General features: G+C 33.3%; 1 protein-coding gene across 1 annotated transcript; it reads right to left on the bottom strand.

Moving 5' to 3' along the window:
* Positions 1 to 4,134: 4,134 nt before the first annotated feature.
* LOC148597870 (uncharacterized) lies at positions 4,135 to 18,503 on the bottom strand. The gene is made up of 4 exons (XM_088562127.1): positions 18,222 to 18,503; positions 6,364 to 6,506; positions 4,901 to 4,920; positions 4,135 to 4,714 (listed from the first exon to the last, which is right to left on the bottom strand). The coding sequence occupies exons 1-4, from the start codon at positions 18,501 to 18,503 to the stop codon at positions 4,422 to 4,424; spliced, it is 738 nt and encodes a 245-aa protein (XP_088418253.1). The 3' UTR covers positions 4,135 to 4,421.
* Between the last annotated feature and the right edge of the window lie 1,507 nt (positions 18,504 to 20,010).

The following is a 20,010-nucleotide window of genomic DNA, read 5'->3' as shown; positions in this document are numbered from 1 at the left end:
TTATTAGTTACATTCGTTTAGAGTCTGAAAAAGTTCCAGCGATGTTAGATCTGTCAAATTTGCGAAGGAAATTCTTGTTTTGTTTCCCCTCAGAGGGACTCGAACTTATACCGTTGTGACATTTATGGCACCACGGCTAGCATAAAGTCCACCGCAGGCTAGGTTATATAAAAATATAGCTTTTGCTGGCCGGGTCATTCCTCTTCGTAGGACTAATTTAGGGTAATTTGATTACTAAATTGTAACTTAGTATAAAATGTATGGTGGTACGGGACAGTTCATCTAGGTTTATCATATAGGATAGAGAATCAAATTAATGATGCATTTGACAACAAATCAATATTATACGAACATCTCAGAATGTGACGACTCTATTCGCTACACTGCTCCATAGAATCAAATAGGGAGATAAGGTAAATTTATTGAATGGTCTGAAAAATTCCCAACAATTTTAGAACTGCTAAATTTGCGATGCAAATTTTTGGTCGTTCCTTCCACCGCAGAACTCAAACTGCATGATGCTCGTAATTACAGGTTTTGCCCATCTGATAATGTGCAAACCATGAATTTAATACATGGAGAATGCTATAGGTGGGAGAATTGAAAAGAATTAATTTCTGTCGAAATCGAAATAAGTTTTCAAAATTGTGAAAACTGATGTTTATATGCTATCTCTGAAATAATGACAAATAAAACTTTCTCAGCCAAGGTATGTTTAAATCCAATTCACACAAACACATATTTCATAAGATACCAGATATTAGATAGTGTACTTCACAAAACAATTCAAGTTCGCATATAAACAAGCAGAATGCGAATATTTGGGAATTTAATTCATCAACAACTGAACAATGTGCAAGCTACCGGTATTTAAACAACATCAAATTAAGACATTTCACAATAAATGAAATAGTGATCAAAGAATAATTAAGGGACCAATGTTATAGCGGTAATCACAAAAATGTAATCCAGGGACAAAGACCAAACATGGAAAACAGACATACACAACAAAGAACATAAAGTAACTAAAATCATACATACAAAGTAACAAAAGCAAATGAGCAACTCAATCTCCACTAAAAACTGGGAGCATGGACCAGGTGCACCGGTATGATAAGCGTCCTCTGCTTTTCTAGAAACACCCGCCGAGTTGCTCATAAAAAGTCAAGTGCGGGGTAGACAAACGAGGGAAGGAAAACTATGACCTGTTGAATAAATCAGTATTCATGGTACAGAGGGATGCACCATAACGAGTTCATGATGACGACCATAGAACTTCTGTAGTGACAACTTCTGTAGTGACAACTTCAATCTTGTAGCAACATAACCTTGTTCCAGATGCCTATTTGTTAGAGTTTTAGTGCGATACAAAAAGTCTGTGTAGTTTAGGCAAGCTCTTGCATAACGCATGAGTTGTGATATGAACACTCCATACGCAGGTGCCGAAGGGATGTTGCCACAGATGAAAGGAAATTTGAAAAGTCTGAATGAAAAGTTATCTTGTTTGTCAGAAAGTTTGGTAAATAGTTTTCCTTTACCATCGATTTCTAAGTGTAGGTCAAGATATGAGGCTGACCTCACAGTATCTGTAGTACCCTTTATCTCAAGTCCTTTTGGGTAGATGCGATGTATCAAATCCCCGAAATTAGGATTGTTTAAAGATAATACGTCATCGATATAGCGGAAACTGAGATTGAAGGATCTAGCCAAACGATGTTCTTTCTTTCTGGTCAGATCAGCTATAAAGTCAGCCTCATAACAGTGAAGGAATAAGTCAGTAAGTAAGGGAGCACAATTTGTTCCCATTGGAATGCCGACCTTTTGTTTAAAAGACACAGCCACCACATTGGACAAATATGCTGTCGATTAAAAATTCCAGCATTTTGTAAACATCTTCCTCTGTATATTTGGAAGATGATTTGCAATTATTTCTTACAAAATATGAGGAAACTCTACCAAGAACTATATATTTATATCTAGGTGTACCATCTTTTTTGGAAAAAACAACGATGTATAATGTTTTTAAGTCGGGATTTTAACTGAGTATGGGGAATAGAAGTATACAGTGTTGAAAAATCATAGGTTTTACTGATAAACACTATTATATTCAGATAATAGTCTTGAATTGATTGTCGCCAAAAGATCTTTTGAATATTTCAGGATCCACATTTAATTAATACCACTAAAGGAGTAACAAGTGTTGTGGTAAGACTGCAGACCCTCTTTGGCAGTTGTGAGTATAGAAGTTAAGTTTTGAAATAGGTTTGGTGGTACATTTTGCAGATCCAGCTATGAAATGTTGTTTGTATGGATTCTGGTGGAGTTTATGAATTCAGTACATAGACGGTAAATCACAATCATCGTCCTTTGTAGAGAGACCAAAAGAGGATAGCACATATTTATGGTTTTCCACAATCTCTTCCTTGGAGAGAGTGGTAGCAGTATAGGTCTTATCACTGCTTTTATTTTTTACGCCTACCGCTGATGATAAACATTGGGTGTAGAACGTTTTGCAGACAAAAAAAAAGTTGTTTTTGGCTTTATCTGCTGTTACGACAACATATGTGTCATGTATAGTAGACAATGTTGTTGCTACATCGGGGTTTTTGAAAACTGATGTAGCCTTGGCACTCATTGACCTGCTTAAAACTTTCATTCGTTTCAAAATTAAAGACCTCACGGCCTTTAACCACTCTGACAGAGAATCAATGTCTTCTTGTTCTCGTTTTATTCATTTTCTTGCAAAGTCCTCGACGGCATCCATAAGAAGGTAAAACATAAGAAGTTATAATTCCAATTTATGGAGCGTGGTTCATGGTACTTGGGACCTCAAGAAAGGATATTACGCAGAGATTCGTTTTCGATAATTGTTAAATCTTCCGTAACGACGTGACCAAAAGGACTATATTTGAATGGAGAGATTTTGCAAGAACAGTCAGGTGGTTTAGCCTTGAAGTCCTCAAAATTGAGGTTCTGCAATAGCCTTTTATAATTGAAAATTTCGGATGCAATGGGTGAAGTATAGGAATATGAAATAATTGGTATGGATTTATCTTTGAAATATCGGGGAATTTTGTTGGTAACGTTTTTTGTACTGGAGGATGTTAGCCAAATTAATTGCATCTCTACCTTTGACGAACGGTAGTGAAGAAATGATCGTTTTTCTTCATCTTGACTTTTCACACAAACTGGTTTAAAGAGTCTGTGGAAATCAATATCCAAAATGATGGCAACAAGTCTGTATAATGATGAGGTGGGGTCAGAACCAGGATTGTCAAGACTTGACTGACCGGAAAGTGATCGCTGATCGATGACCGATATGCAATTTTCGTTGCACGAATCGGTTCAGGTACTGTACGTGTTCTGCATTTAGTTTTGTAAAATAGATTTGAGAATCAGTACGTAATATAGAAATACAAGAGGCATAAATTCAGTAAACTCAGTTTACGATCTCAAGCAATGATTGTGAACCATACATTTTTTATAGATGTGGTATGTAAGTTGCGGAGAAAATTTAAAAAAAGAATGCTTATAAATAAACAAAAGTTTAAGACCAAAACCAAATCGGTGTTGAATACTCTACATAATGAGTCTTTCTAAGTTATGTTTGCATGCACCTAGTGACTATTAATTGACAAGTAACTTTCGATAGCATGTACACTACTAAACCATTAAAGTCTGAATGGGGTACATTTTGTTTTAATTTGTGCTAACTCTGTCTTAACTTCTCTTAATATGTCTGCAAAATAATTTTATTGTCTCGACTAGGTCTCATCACGTCCAATAAAGTCTCAACAAGTCTCCACTGTGTCTCGACTTGTCTTGACAATCATTACAAGTCTCCACTTATCTCAATAATTTTTTGTGTGTCTTGATTGATTGTTTTGATATTAATGTAAATAGCACAAAATCGAAAGTTTTTTTAACAGTTTAGGACTGAAAAAAAGTCCAGAGTTAAGAAAAAAATACGATAAAACTAGGGTACCTCTTTTTATGCATGAATTGCCTTTTGCGTGAATTTTATGGAGACTGTTACTTTATTATTCAGGTTATAGGGAAACACATTCATACTATGATATGGAAAACTGCAAATTGATAATAGGAAAATTCGGATGGAAGAATATGAAAAGAAAGTCAAATAAAAAATAGTTTAATTGGAAACCTGATGTTTCACCGCTGCCTATGAAATAACAAACATCAGAAAAAAATATCTAAATAAAATTTATTCCGCCTAATCTAAATAAATGCATGCACACAAACATTTTCAGTAGATTCTATATACTCTTAAGAAATCAGCAATATTGTACTTGAGAAATTGAATAAGTAACAACTGAAAAATGTGGAAGCTCATAGTGACCCAATAGATGATATTATAATTAACATGAGAATATATAATTAAAACAATGTCTTTAAATTGTCCTTCACTCTCTGCATGATAGACTGTTGCAGTTCCATGGTCTGTCCGAAATTGAAACAAAATTGTGTTTATATGCACACTGTCTGTGTATATAGTCCTTAGACAGGAACCATGACACTAAATTAATACTGTTCTTTTTAAGGTATGTAACATCTACTTTGGTTTGCCACACTTTTTCAACCTTGGCGTAGTCACAGGTATCTTTTGAACGTGCGATACAAACTGTATCACCAACAGAGAACAGCAACGTGACACTAGTGTACCATTTTTGTGTGTCCACCGCCTCTGCTTGAAACACTTGATTTTAAGCTGACATGGCTTGAAGTGGCTGTAATCTTTAAATCACCCGTGCTTACATTATCTGCAGAGTCTGTGTTTTCCTCCTGGTGTTGAGCAATTCTATTCTAGGTTGCTTGTTGCTTTGTACTGGAAATGTGAGGGAGAGTTTAACTGCAGCTGACTGGCATTTCTTTGCATTTATACCATGTTCTGCAGCTAGTTTCCTGCAATAAAAATGAAGAGTTAGTACAATAAAAGAAATGGAAAAGGTTTGAATTCAGTGAGCACAGTAATCCATGGCTTGTAACAAATATAAACTTTTGATATGGCCCCAGCTGTTTCTAAAAGTGTGTAGGTATTGTTTGTACGATCTTATGACATCAAAATTGCACAAAGGTGGTCTTTTTTCTATGGCTTTTTTTATGTTCATTTATTCTCACCAAACAAAAAAAGGCATTTTGTGCATGAAGAACATAATTTCTTGTGTGTATTGGCAATGATGTTGCAGTTTAGCTCATATCTGATGACAAATGAAGCAATTTTTAGCCCTTTAAACTTGTTAAGCTAGGAATAAAAGTTACATGTAACTACTTAAATTATATTCCGATGTATAAAAATTGTACCACTATAAAGCACCTCTGGACAGCCTTCAGCTCTACCTCTGGCTGAACAGAAGCATTTTCAGATGGTACATTTTCCCTACATCTGAGTAGGTAACTGATATTTTCTCAACCTTAGGTTATGTGCCCTAAAATCTATAGCTGTCATTATTGGTTACTGAGAAAAATAAACCAAATAAGTTTGATAGTGAATTAACATAAATAGGTATAGAAGAACAGCATTGACAAAATATGCTGAATTACCCATAAAAGTGGGTGTACTAAGTTACGTTTTCATGCAATGAGTAACCACTCATTGATGTTTCAACCACATGTATATCTACGTACATTAATCATATTACATCAATTATTTATAATATTTTTTTTACAAATATTACACCAATGATAAGTCTATGCATGAAATCATGTACTTTTTTTCAAAACCGTGGTTTTTAATGTCTTCTTTGCAACTGAACTCTTGCTTTAGCTTATGGGCACAAAATGCTTTGAAAAAGCTACCTCCGAACAAAAGCCACTGACATTTTTATGCAGTTGACACATTAGCCAATCAAACGGTTACCGAAAGCATCCAACATTCTGTCGCTTATGACATGGCATAATCTTGTATGAATCATTTAAGATCACACATTCTTGCTTTTACTGGACGTTTGACCAATAATAGTGATAAATGTCTCATAAGTCACCAAAACAGACCGAATTTAACTGGACATTGACATTGATTTGACAGACAATTTAAATCTGGAATTTAGCCTTACAAAGCTAAAACTTATACAGAGATCCATTTTTTGTGAAACTTTATCTATCTATTTATCCATTAGCATTAATCAAAATTACTCCGCCACTCAGATACAAATACCTGTCAGATAAATGGCTAAGTAGTTCTGATTGTAACTATATTTGGAGTAATTGCCTTTTTGCACGCTTACAGCAGCTCGAAATAAAATCGAATACGGATAGCTTATAAGTCTCGTTTGCACTTCTGTGGTTCATCTAATAGTACATTTATACAAAATTAGCTTTTTATGTTGTATTAATTAAGATATTTACCTTGCAGTATCATAACTTCTGGCATTGTACATTTTCTTTGTAAGTCTTTTACGGACTTGGCTTGTGGTGGATGGAGTATTAGGTAGGTCAGAAATATACTCAATGATGCTCGAAACTGCATTTTCAAAGCCATGGTCTGAGGAAGAGTGATAGTGATCAAGGGAACCAAGGTTATAGCGGTAATCAAAAGAATGTAATCCAGGGACAAAGACCAGACATGGAAAACAGACATACACAACAAAGAACAGAAAGTAACTGAAATCATACATACAAAGTAACAAAAGCATATGAGCAACTCGGACTCCACTAAAAAGTGGGAGCATGGACCAGGTGCACCGATAGGGTAAGCGTCTTCTGCTTTTCTAGAAACATCCGCCGAGTTACTCATAAAAAGTCAAGTCCGGGGTAGACAAACGAGGAAAGGAAAACTATGACCGTTGAATAAATCAGTTTTCATGGTGCAGATGGATACACCATAACGATCCACGAGTTTATGATGACGACCATAAAACTTCTGTAGCGATGACTTCAATTTTGTAGCAACATAACCCTGTTCCAGAAGCCTATTTGTTAGAGTTCTAGCGCGATACAAAAAGTCTGCGTAGTTTCTGCAAGCTCTGGCATAACGTATGAGTTGTGATATGAACACTCCATACGCAGGTGCCGAAGGAATGTTGTTACAGATTAAAGGAAAGTTGACAATTCTGAATGAAAACTCATCACGTTTGTCGTAAAGTATGGTCAATAGGTTTCCTTTGCCATCGATTTCTAAGTGTAGGTCAAGATATGAGGCTGACTTCACAGTGTCTGTAGTATCCTTTATCTCAAGTTTTTTTGGGTAGATGCGATGTATCAAATCCCCAAAATTAGGATTGTTTAAAGATAATACGTCATCTATATAGCGGAAACTGATGCCCTACTAACATGACTCATGCCAATTAAATGCAAAAGAAATGTATCATTTTGTATGTAATTTCTTACAGGAACTATTGAACCAAGAGTGTTGAACCCATTCCCAGACCATATTTAATTGACATTTTATAAAACAATTTGCTAATAGCACAGACCTTTACAAAATGCACATCTCTATTTTTGTTATTAATCTTTAACTTATTGATTTCTTATTTATAGTATGGGAATTATGCAGGTGTTGTTATTGAGGTTGACACAAACATAAGTTTTACACAAACAGACTACTATGTCAAACCTAGCAAACATTTGTATTGCGGAGGGTATTACAAGTGTAAAAACCGTTGAGATCAAGTCACCTTTTGTTTCAATATTAAACAAAATTACTTTGAGTTGAGCCGTTTCATATTACATACATGGGTTCCTAAAGCTTTGTCAGCAAGACTTGCAATCTCTTGGTGAACTGAACAAAGAACAGAAAAAAATAAGCCTTAACATCATGAAGTTAGTTTATCTGTGTACAGACTCAAAATTTCAAATGGTTACAGCACCCATCCCCCATACACAAAATAAATATCAAATACTTTAGCGTGTTTCCAAAGATTAAGGTGAACATTCTGCACTTAGCCAGGTTAAACCTGCAGTACTGGTGTTAACATTCTTATTTCCAAAAATATGGTTATTTACATGCTCAGTATCATTTTTCATTCTTTTTCCTTACTTACAAAGTCTCTAGCAAAACGGGACGTGCCTTCCCTATTTATAATGCAATACCCTTTTGGTTTTGTTTGTATATTTTTGTTTTGGATTCGGGGGTGGGGAGGGGGAGGTAGTGCCGTATTGGCAGTGATTACTTGCGGACTTTATTTTTATTTTTTGATAAGTTATTTTACTTTATTTTTATTTTTTGATAAGTTATTTTACTTTATTATGTTCGCCTTACTATCAACGCACATTATTTTCTTTTCTTGCTTTTTATTTAATTTAAGCCATTACTATACATTTTTTTTCTGATTTTTGTCTTTCAATCTTGCTGAAATGTGTCCAAATATGCATAAAAGGTGATATAAGCATACATCTGAACCTATGTAATGCTGCACAAATTAATATAGCATCTTTGATCAACGGTACTAGTGAAGATCCCAAGTCTATCTGACCAACCGATCTCGGTTTAATTTTATGTCGCAAAATGGCTTAAAACAAATTTCCAATTATTCGTAACTAAACGAAACTCGCCCTGCTGAATTAGACGCATTACCAACCCGAACATCGTTCAAAGGCATAGATGATTATTTTTTAGTGGAGTCTGAGTTGCCCATTTGCTTTTTGTTCCTTTTTATGTATGATTATTGTTTTCCATGCCTCGCCTTTGTCCCTGGATTGCATTCTTTTGATTACCGCTAAAACCTTGGTTCCCTTGATTATTCTTATAAACATATAATTTTTAAAATTTATTTTTTTTTGGAAAAACGTCATATTTTGAAAGATTGTGTACTTTAATATTTATGAGAAAGTATTGGATAAAGCACGTTTTCATGAAGCACGGGACAATTTCGCCCTTTCAATGACCATGTGCTAAATCCACAATGCCGCATGGAGTAATGGCACTTTTTAAAAATATCCAATGGCAAGGCGATCTTTCCACATCACTTGAGACTTGAGATGTATTGAAAATATATGTATGTCTAAAGTAAACATTTCAGCAAAACGATTAGAAATGAGTTATTATGGTATTGTAATTTTTCCTGCATGTACAACAAACACACAATTATAATTTGAAGTACGACAAAGCTGGGTCTCCCTTGAAGCAGATGAATGTTCAGTTGCATTTTAAAACTATTCTATGATTTGTTATTTGATTTAAATCAAAAGTACGTTCAATTAAAGCACGCTAATCTCCTAATGAATACTAATACTTAAGAGCAACATGAATTTGTGAGTATACTATCTGAATATTCAAATCCATGCAGATTATTGAGTTTAACCACAACAAGTGTAAGGTAATGCATTCAGGCGCAAATCATTGGACGGGCGCTCCGGGCGAACGCCCCATTCTCCTAAAGTTTGGAAACATGATTTTGTTTGCATGACATCTTGCTTTGTCACGAATTGTTCCGCCAAATTTATTTTGCCTTGCTTCGCTTGCCATTTAACTGAATCTTGAAATCCCAAACACAAAAAACAAAACAAAACACAAACACAAACAAAACAAACAAAAACAAACAAAAAAAACAAAAAAACAAAACAACGAATAATCCAGAAGAGTTCGACTCATTCATTTGTTGTATTCTTGTTCATATTTGATAAAGTAATTTATGCTCATCACTGCTGAATATTGAACTTTTGGTTCTTTTTTCAGTGTTGCTGTTGTTTTTTATATTTAATTTAAATATAAATCATCGGCCATTTCGCTCATTATACAAATACAGATCATATATATACTTTGCGCACTAAATATAACAGCTTCATGAACTCATGGATCGTTATGGTGTATCGATCAGCACCATGAAAACTGATTTATTCAAGGGGTCATTGTTTTCCTTTCCTCGTTTGTCTACCCTGGACTTGACTTTTTATGAGCAACTCGGCGGGTGTTTCTAGAAAAGCAGAGGACGCTTACCCTACCGGTGCACCTGGTCCATGCCCCCACTTTTTAGTGGAGTCCGAGTTGCTCATTTACTTTTATACTTTATATGTATAATTTTATTTACTTTATGTTCTTTGTTGTGTATGTCTGTTTTCCATGTCTGGTCTTTTTCCCTGGAATATATTCTTTTGATTACCGCTTTAACCTTGGTTCCCTTGATAACTCTTTCAATTATTTTCCCCTTGGTGACACCAAAAAAAGAGATATTAGTAGAAAATATGATTTTCGGAAGTGCAGCGGGTAAAAAAATGAGAATTTCGAACACGAACCTACCAGTTTTCAGCAAAATAAAACACATATTTATTGCAGTTGAGGGTGCTCAGACTTTGTCTCGGGCGATCTTCGTCCTTCTAGTAATGGTATTATCAATTCAGTTATTCGTCAAATCTACTCTGCATAGGTATACATGTCTACAAAAAAACACGAAATACCCTTGTCAAAAGCACCAGTTCTAAATGTTAGGAAATTGCACACACATCTTGAGTGGGAATGACTGTAACATGCTTATATACATGAATTTATAGACAAATTACAGAAAACGAAATATGAGTAACATATATTATATATATATTCTGTAAATTGTAAAAGTTCAGTTCAACGAGAGTCAATGAATTTAATCATCAGTGGCTGACTATTTATTCATTAACGATATTTTATATATGGTTGTCTACATTGCCTTATAACGTTTTAAATGGAATGTAGACTTTGCAAATATTTTGTTAAGAATTAACCTTTCACATTCTAAAAATTCAAAGTAAATTAAGATTATTCTTATACTATGGTTGTATAATAAATTAAAGAAATATTATAAAAATGTATAAGAAAAATAAATAATGCTAAGAATTTAATGGCGACAATGAACAATTAAAAGATTCTTCCCCTCCCGTATTCCCAGCGATACATTTTTCTTCATAACCAAACGAACGGTACGCATATTATAGCCCGATTTTCAGTTAAATACATAAAAGATCCAGTTTGATAAAGCATAACATTTATTTTGATTTTAGTTTGAATAAAATCGAAAACGGGTAAACCTAAGTTTAATAATTATTTCTAATGTAATTGTAGACATTTCACATAACAAAATAGACGATCTGTATCGTTACGTCCGATCTCTCGTCAATTAAGTGGAATTGTCTAACAATGGAAACCACAAAACTAACCTCCAACCCTTTTTCAAAAACACAACAATCAGGCATCCAATATATCACCCGTACTTCCATTCAGATTTGAAATATTTGTTGCCATGTTCAATTGGTACGTGATCCTATATTGTTTTTTTTTTATCTTGTAGTTACCAGATGAAGTGATTGTCTCTTCTCAATAAATCTTATGCAAAAATGCTAGAAAACAGAAGGAACAGTAGTTGGCCTTTTGGTCTACTGATAGCTATAAAGACACTGTCCTTAATTCATTGATCAAATTATGAATGAGCATCTGATTTTTAAATGTTTGTACCGAAATTACTCTATATTAGATAGAGTTTTTTGCTTTGTTTAATAATTTGTTTCCCTTTGTTTTCAAGTCTATTTTTAAGCACAATTGACATAAATTGTACACAATATATTTTTAAAATGAAGATACTGCTATATTCATAGCTTAATCAGAACCATTTTCATGTTTTGTTTCCTCAGATTAAGATATTAAGCCCATGATCTTTTACGCTGAAGCAGCAAACTGTCACTAAATATGCTCTATATATCATCTTTCAAACTAACATTGAACCGAATATTTCTTACAACAACAAACTAATATAAGGATTACAACACATAATACGAATTTCCTTACTTCTTAAAAATAAATGGAACAAAACAAAACAAAACAAAACAAAAAAACAAAAACAAAAAAATAGATTACATTCTTTTGATTTCTGCTAGAATCTCGGTTCCCTTGATTGCTCTTTTAATCATTGACTGTAGAATAATACTAGCTTACATAACGTTACCGTTACACTTAGGCGATGATATTTAAACAAATCAATCATAAAAACACTCGACATGCATTTTAAGTGTACATTACTACACATTCTAAATAATGTTTAAAACGCAAAATACACTATTTTTACTTACCTACATTGACGGTGAAACTATTAAATACATGGCAATTTGTTTACATAATTTTAATAACTAGTTAAGTAGCATTCCACATAAGAATCATGCAAAATGTGATATATGGTTGGAAAACCAACATATTTTTATTTTTGATATATTGTTTAAAATGCTTTAGTAAACAGAAATATGCATTTGTTTTTTTTATATAACCCGTGCTCATAGGAGATAACAATTACATAGAATGCACTGCGGATTTCTAAATCAGTTAGATAACTCTGTAAATGACACTCAAATACAACAGAATCTATTGGATTTTCATTGTTGATTATCTCCTAAGAGCAGACAGATTTGAATGAATAATTACACACTTCATAATATACACCCATAAAACAGCTTAATTACAAAACTAAAAATAAGTAGCCTTTTTTTGGGTGTATCACATTTTTCAGATTTTGCATGATTGTTACAAAGTGTGCTACTTAATTATTTAACTACCTTTCGATATAATCTTTCCGTTCTAACATGAACCTGTGAAGAACGTATCAGCAACCAATGCTGTCAAATTTAAGAACAACAAACCAAGTTAATAATACATGATAAGTGATCAAAGATAAAAACAGATATAAATGATTCATTTAAAGCCAAAATAACAAGAATTCCTCTTGAAAGATATTAATCAAAAATACAAATTATATCGTTCTTAAATAATCTTATTTTTTCAATTCGTACCGAAATTCACTGTTTTTACTTGCCTTATCTGAAGACATAATCCATGACGATATGTTTACATATTTTAATAGCTAGTTACCTGGTTAACCATATTTTGATAACATCTATTCTTCTAACATGAACCAGTATAGAACTTATCAGCAACCAATGCTGTCACTGAACAACGACAAACGAAATTAACATACAAAATAAGTGACCATAAATGTAAACATATAGGAATGATTCATTTAAAGCCAAAAGGTTGAGACTGGATCTGGAAAAAAATATTAACATAATCTACAAACTCCATCATCATTAATTAATCTTATTCTTTAATGCGTATAAATACCAAAACTTGCTCCCATTTGTCACGGTCTTGTCCGTAGGTTGCGTTATCATTTTTCCTAAACAAAACGGTATCACAGATCACAAGCCCACTCAGAAATCCACTGAAGTTAAAGTCCTTAGGTATTTTAATTACTGATAAAATAAGCCTAGCAGATATTATACAACGCACTGCTATAATGTCTTAAAAAACTAATGTTATTTTAGAAGAAAACAATAATTTAAACATCTAAACTATTTTGATACCTGATGAAAAACATTCCTGTCCTTACGAAATTTCACTTAAGTGACGACTACCGTCATTAAACCTTACGGTGGCTTTTGAATAGATTCATTCTATGACAAAACATAATTCGAGTCTGTGATAAAAATGGTATAATTATTTCAGAAAATTCTTCTTTTAGGCACAGTAATTGAAGATACTATGGAACAAGAATTAAAACTGTACCTCAGACAATAAATTAGGGAAATAAATTTTCAAGCATAATTTCGGGATCTCTGACTTCTATCACAGTAAACTATCATAGAAAATTAAAAAAAAAATATTTTTTTTTATATTCACTGAATTGATGTTTAGTTGAAATATATATATATATATATATATATATATATATATATATATATATATTTTCATGACATTGGAATAGTGTAATTGGCCTAATATCACTGTTGAATTCTGACTTGTGTCAGACGTAAAAAAGTAGAACAAGACAGACAATAAATTCAACCCAATACGTGAGTGTCGTGCAAGAATATCAGTTACATTAATAACTCAAAATGGATCAATTAAAAAATGAAAAACCGTCTGTTGCTTCAATACCAGTCGTATAAAACAATCTACACCATCTGTGTTGTTGACGTTCATGTCGACTCTTACTTTTTCATACCTAGTTTAAAGCTTCATTGATTTTTTTTCCATGTATATTATGTTTTTTAAGTAGGAAGACGAAATTACAGACATGGCTTTCTTTTATCGAAGTTACTTATTTGTTCCATAAACCGTCAATACATTTATTGATTATGTGTGTAGTTGATTCTTCAATTACTTATCATATACTTTATCACGTTCAATGTCAGTTGTTCAACAATAAAGGATTGTCAGATGTGTTGACGTAGTTCCTATCGTCTAAAAATCATTGGTCTATTTTCGATAATTTCATTTCTATAATGTTGTTGATAAGACCTCTATGTCTCCAACTTGACAGCGTATTATAACTAGAGCCTTATCGAATTCTACTTTCAAAGTAAGGGGAGTCTCTAATAAAACATTATATGTCAATCCGTTTATCGAATTTAGTAACGTTTTAGGGGGTGGTGGGAGGTGGGTTGCCTGGCACATTGCCAATGCTTTGGTATTTTGATTGTTTAATTTTATCATGTTCGAGATAAGTTTTTCCACGATAAAAGATTGTCATATGTGTTTACGTAGTTTTCGATGGTCTAAAAATCGTGGTCTATATTAAATATACTTTTTTATACTGTTGCTAATGTTTTAGTATTATGAGTGTGAGTGATTGCTAATTGATTTTATGTCTTATTTTACCTTATTGTATTCGTTGTATTATAAATGTAACGTCATTTATTTATTCACTCTAAGGCCTTTTGGTGGATCTTGATGTATCTGAAATGTTATTCGATTGATGCCTTAGTATAGAGTCGATATTTCTTATCATGTATGTTATCTTTATAAATTGGTTTTTCAATGTTTTATTTAAATATTAAAATACAACTCGTCCTAGTCGAGTTTTGTACTTTGAAATATACATTATCATTTTCTAAAAAAACGTTTATATAACTGAATTATCTTTACAGCAATATAGCCAGAAGATCAGTGTCCCTTGTATACCAAAATATCGAACGTTGTCATTGGGCTTCCTAGGTAAGTTTGCGTACATTTCAAGCTTTCTTGAGCTTCACTTTTGTCCTTTCTAAAGTACGATTTGAGGCTTCCTTGATTTGCTTTCTTTTATGCTTTACAGAATAAAATTGTGTAGAGAAAGTTACAGGCACATCATTGTATGTTTATATTTATTTCTAGTCTCACCATCATTCATTTCATCTTCAAATCTAGCATCCAACTCTTTTCACAAGCGCTAATCACAATCAGGCACCCAAAATATTATCCATATTTCTATTTATGATTCGACAGATCCATAGTCACTTTCAATTGGTACGAGATTCTATAATGATATGGCATATAGCTAACAACTTTATGTCATTGTTACTCCTCAATAAATATTACGCAATTAAAACTTGAAAGCAGGATGCAACATATCTGGCTCAGGGGTCTCCCGGTAAGTCTCAAAACATATACCTTAATAATGACCAAATATGAAGTTTATCAATGTCTTTACACAGAGTTATCTATTTCTATTTTTTTTAATTTTGTTATTTGTCTGTTTTGCTTATTTTCTTTTATTGCTTTTAAGTATAGTTTTTTTAGTTGCCTTGATATATCGTATACATTATATGTATTTTACAGCTACAGATATACAGCTTATAAACATGCATGATAAACATATGAAACTGAGCATCGAATATTTACAATCAAAATATAATTACATTCAAAATAATACATCTTACTGTTTAATATCGCCCCTTCTAACAATGAAAGAGGTACATCTTTAAACGTTCTGATAAAATGATCCAAAATACTCATACATGAATTAACATATTTCATCTCCATTCACTTTTGTTTACTTGAAACACAAAACGGAAATATTTTTGAAAGCAATAACACTCCACAAATGATACTAAATTCCGGAGTGATTATGAAAAATCTGTTACAGTATTCTTTTCCCTTCATTTGTAATCAGTAGGTCAATTTGTACAACTCGGACTCCACTAAAAAGTGGGAGCATAGACCAGGTGCACCGTAGGATAAGCGTCCTAAGCTTTTCTAGAAACACCCGCCGAGTTGCTCATAAAAAGTCAAGTCCGGGGTAGACAAACGAGGAAAGGAAAACCATGACCCGTTGAACAAATCAGCCCTCATGGTGCTGACGGACACACCATAACGATCCACGATTTCATGATGACAACCATAAAACTTATGTAGTGATGTATTCAATCTTGAAGCTACATAACCCTGTTCTAGAAGTTATCCCAGAAAGTCAATCTTGCCCCCTGGTGACCTAGAGACAACACATACCAATATCTTATATCTGGGGAATGTTCAAACCAAATTAACTCGTCATTCACGAATTCTAAATGAAGTCTTCGTTCGGCATGTAAATGATCAGCAATATAAACCATAACTCCGCCCCCAAAATAATTTCTGCCTTGGCGAAATATTTCGCGATGATAACTAAGAATTATAAGTTCACTACTAGCGATTGTTTCAAGTAGATGGGTTACCGTTATACCAACTACTGAAGCATCATCTTAACGTATTTGGATGGAATCAAGTTTATTTCGTACACTTCTCGCATTCAGATGGAAAATGTTCATTTCATCTATATTTTCAGTTAGACCAGGATTCTCTTCCACATCATCATTAAACAAAATGTATTTCATGAGAAACAGGGTGTAAAAAACGTTCTGATAAAATGATCCAAAAATGTTTTTATATAAAAATAAAGGTACAGTTCTTGCATATTTTCCAGCTGAAGAATAAGACACTATATACTAAGGAAAGAAAACAATTCGGCATCTGAAGAAAGACTTTTCTAGATATTGGCCTTACTATGAAATAAAAAATACACATCGTCATCCTGTAGGACGCTAAATCGTTATCCATTATAATAATATTTTACGTTCAAAATGCCCTAAACAGGGTGGCGGTACGTTCAACATTTTTGATATCATGTTCAGTACCAATAATAACATATGCGTAGAACATATGATTTGACGAGCAAGCACAAAAAAGATAGGTAAATGTACAATACAATACACAAAATAGGGTGATTGTATGATTATCATGTTAAAAAAAGAAACGTAGATCAGTGGAACTGGAATTGATGACTATCTGATCAATTAAAACTATTCTTTATAGATAGATCAGCCTTTATAACTCAAAATAAATTTATTTCAAAGTATAATTAGGAGCATTCAAGTGTTTTCTCATATGCTCAATAAGGCGGGTAATTGACCTCAATTAATACTTATAAACCGATAGGTTGTTCTCAGTAAGACACCTTAAAAATTAGTGTATTCAAGAATAGCCGCAATAGGAATACACTATAAAAAGTGTTTCCGATATTGAGCTATTGGGATAAAGAGGATTTTAGCAATCAAGGTAAGTACTCTTCACATTTTACAATTTTAGATTAATACTGTTCAAAGTTCAAATATAAGAACAACAACACAAAAAATAGGCTACCACGTGTTCTTATGTCATTTATTTTTTTTTTTACTTTTGGATCTGTGTCTGTTACGTTGCTTTTTGTGTTATTGCCTGGTGGAAATAACTGAAGCAAACGTGAAATGTTATAATCATCTGTTATCATTCTCGGTGTTGTTTTTTTGCTGTTGATACCGAGAGCCAATACACGACCGTCATAAGACCAACATGTCTCAATTAGGTTTAGTAACGAAGCTTGTTTAGTTAATCCACGAGCCGTTGTCGTATAGCCGTCAGGTTTTCAGTTCTGAATAACTTATCTGGGTCGTCTTTTAGTTTCTTTTTTAACACTGAAGACGGTATTTCTTTGACGATAATAAATAAATCGTGCTGCCACACTAACTTTGTTGTTACGCACTTTTCCGATGGGATGTGTTCAACCTAAATCATTCATCATAATAGGCACCTCCGGCTTTTCATTACAGATATCTATAACAAGTTTGTCAGTATCCATGTCCCTTAGCTTTTGTGGGTCAGGACAGGGTATATTATGGAATCTCAGACTAGTACGTCTACTATACTGTTCTTGTTCGTTTAGTCGCCAGTCAATATCAGTTACTTGATGGTGTAATTATTTGATCTCATGTTGAAGTTCATTAAAGGTTTCGTTCTGACCAATTATTATTCTTTCATTCATTTTTAATTGGGCTTCATGTTCTATAACTTTCTTAACATGATATATGTTTTTTTGTTTGGTTCTATGATCGTAGCCCGTTCTTTGACAGTTTTTTTGCAATGGTTCTACAACATTTCTTATTAGTGAATTGTACTTTTCATCCAGGATTTTAATAACGGAATCACACATTTTCGGAAATAGTTTTCCAATAAATTCATCATCTTTAAATATGGTGCCTACTAGTTTATGGATGTCACATTTTGTGGGCAGTTCAGATTGAGGTTGGGGTTGATGAATCTTGCTGCTATCATCATGATCAACTTCGATGTTTTCTTCTTCAGCAGTTAATTCTAATGAGTAGCTACCCAATCGTTGTTTTGTTTGCCTCTCTGTTGGTTTTACATTACCGGGTAAATCATCGGGACTAATAGGGTAATCACGTTTTAAAGGTTGTGATTTGTTCTCAGAAGTATCAATAGGAGTATCAACAGGAGTTTCAATGTTTATATTTGTGTCCGCCATATTTGCATGTACATGAAAATTGGTTGCCTACATTTATCACAGCTCATACAATATGCCAGAGCTTGCCGAAACTACGCAGACTTTTTGTATCGCGCTAGAACTCTAACAAATAGGCTTCTAGAACAGTGTTATGTTGCTACAAGATTGAAGTCATCACTACAGAAGTTTTATGGTCGTCGTGAAGAACTCGTGCATCGTTATGGTGTATCCGTCAGCACCATGAAAACTGATTTATTCAACGATTTATTCATAGTTTTCCTTTCCTTGTTTGTCTTTCCCGGACTTGACTTTTTATGAGAAAATCGGCGGGTGTTTCTAGAAAAGCAGAGGACGCTTAACCTACCGGTGCACCTGGTCCAAGCTCCTAGGTTTTAGGCGCGTCCGAGTTTCTCATTTGCTATTGTTACTTTGTATGTATGATTTCAGTTACTTTATGTTCTTTGTTGTGTATGTTTGTTTTCCACGTCTGGTCTTTGTCCCTGGATTACATTCTTTTGATTACCGCTATAACCTTGGTTCCCTTGATTACTCTTACATAAGAAGGTCTTTCTATTTAATTCTGATTTGCAATGGTTTAGGTCATCTATAGAATACCATCGCAGCTGATTTTAACTGCTAGAATCACATATTTGAGTTCAATTTCTAGTTTTAATGTTCTAACAATTTACAAACGATATATTTTTTATCGGTCACGCAGTAAGCTTTCCTTCAACCAACAGTACACGCAAATGTTTGACAGTAGATAATCAGTTCACGACAAGCATAACGAATACCGAGTACCTATTCTTTTCCTGTGAAGAAAAATTTGAATGATGAGAATATAATTTTTTGGCGAATCACACAATGAAATTTATATATACACAAATTATTTTTTAGGAATGTTATCAGTTATGACTATCTAATTTTCCGTGTTGTGTTTCTCTGAGTGTATGATTGCTGAAAATATGTAAGTACTACCGTGATGCTCTTTCATTGTTACTCAACATGGTAACTGACTTATTAATTTCGTTATATTACAATTCTTCATTCAAAACACAGGTGATTCATTCATTTCAAAAATCAAAATATTTTTTTCTAAAACAGTCACAAGCCACGTAGCCAGTCTTAATTTTCTGTCGATTGTCACACTATAGAAATTATAATTATTGAACACTTAATTGTAATAGCCCGATTTATCATATTTGATATTGTTTATAAAAAGTGTAAGCTGGTGCAAACCAGATTATTGAGATAACCTATTTAAATATTAGGAACCATCCTTGTCATCATCTCTTTTTGTCGGATGATATTCCAATTGGTTCCTAATTAAAAGGTTATTTTTGCGTGAGTTTATTTTTTATCACAGAATATGGACAAAACGATCTTAATGACGTTAAAGTACCAAAACACGAAAACACGTTCCAAAAATATCCTGGTTCGATTAAAAGAATCAATCAGAAAGCTTAGTACAAATCAATGGATTGTATCCAAATGAGCCATAGTTGATAACCATATGACGTTCGATTCA

Source organism: Perna viridis, chromosome 14, assembly GCF_037379345.1.
Source record: "Perna viridis isolate PV_CMFRI_1.1 ecotype Kerala chromosome 14, ASM3737934v1, whole genome shotgun sequence".
In the NCBI taxonomy this organism is placed as follows: domain Eukaryota; kingdom Metazoa; phylum Mollusca; class Bivalvia; order Mytilida; family Mytilidae; genus Perna; species Perna viridis.
Note: the sequence above shows the minus strand (reverse complement) of the source record. Positions and strands in the feature narration are given on the sequence as shown.

Excerpts from the sequence above, each read along its gene's own strand:
- LOC148597870 (XM_088562127.1), bottom strand. The coding sequence starts at position 18,503 with ATGGCGGACACAAATATAAACATTGAAACTCCTGTTGATACTCCTATT. Across the intron at positions 6,507-18,221 it reads AATGTGACATCCATAAACTA|TCCTCAGACCATGGCTTTGA; the intron begins GTAGGCACCATA and ends CACTATCACTCT. Across the intron at positions 4,715-4,900 it reads GAAACTAGCTGCAGAACATG|TGTTTCAAGCAGAGGCGGTG; the intron begins GTATAAATGCAA and ends CTTAAAATCAAG.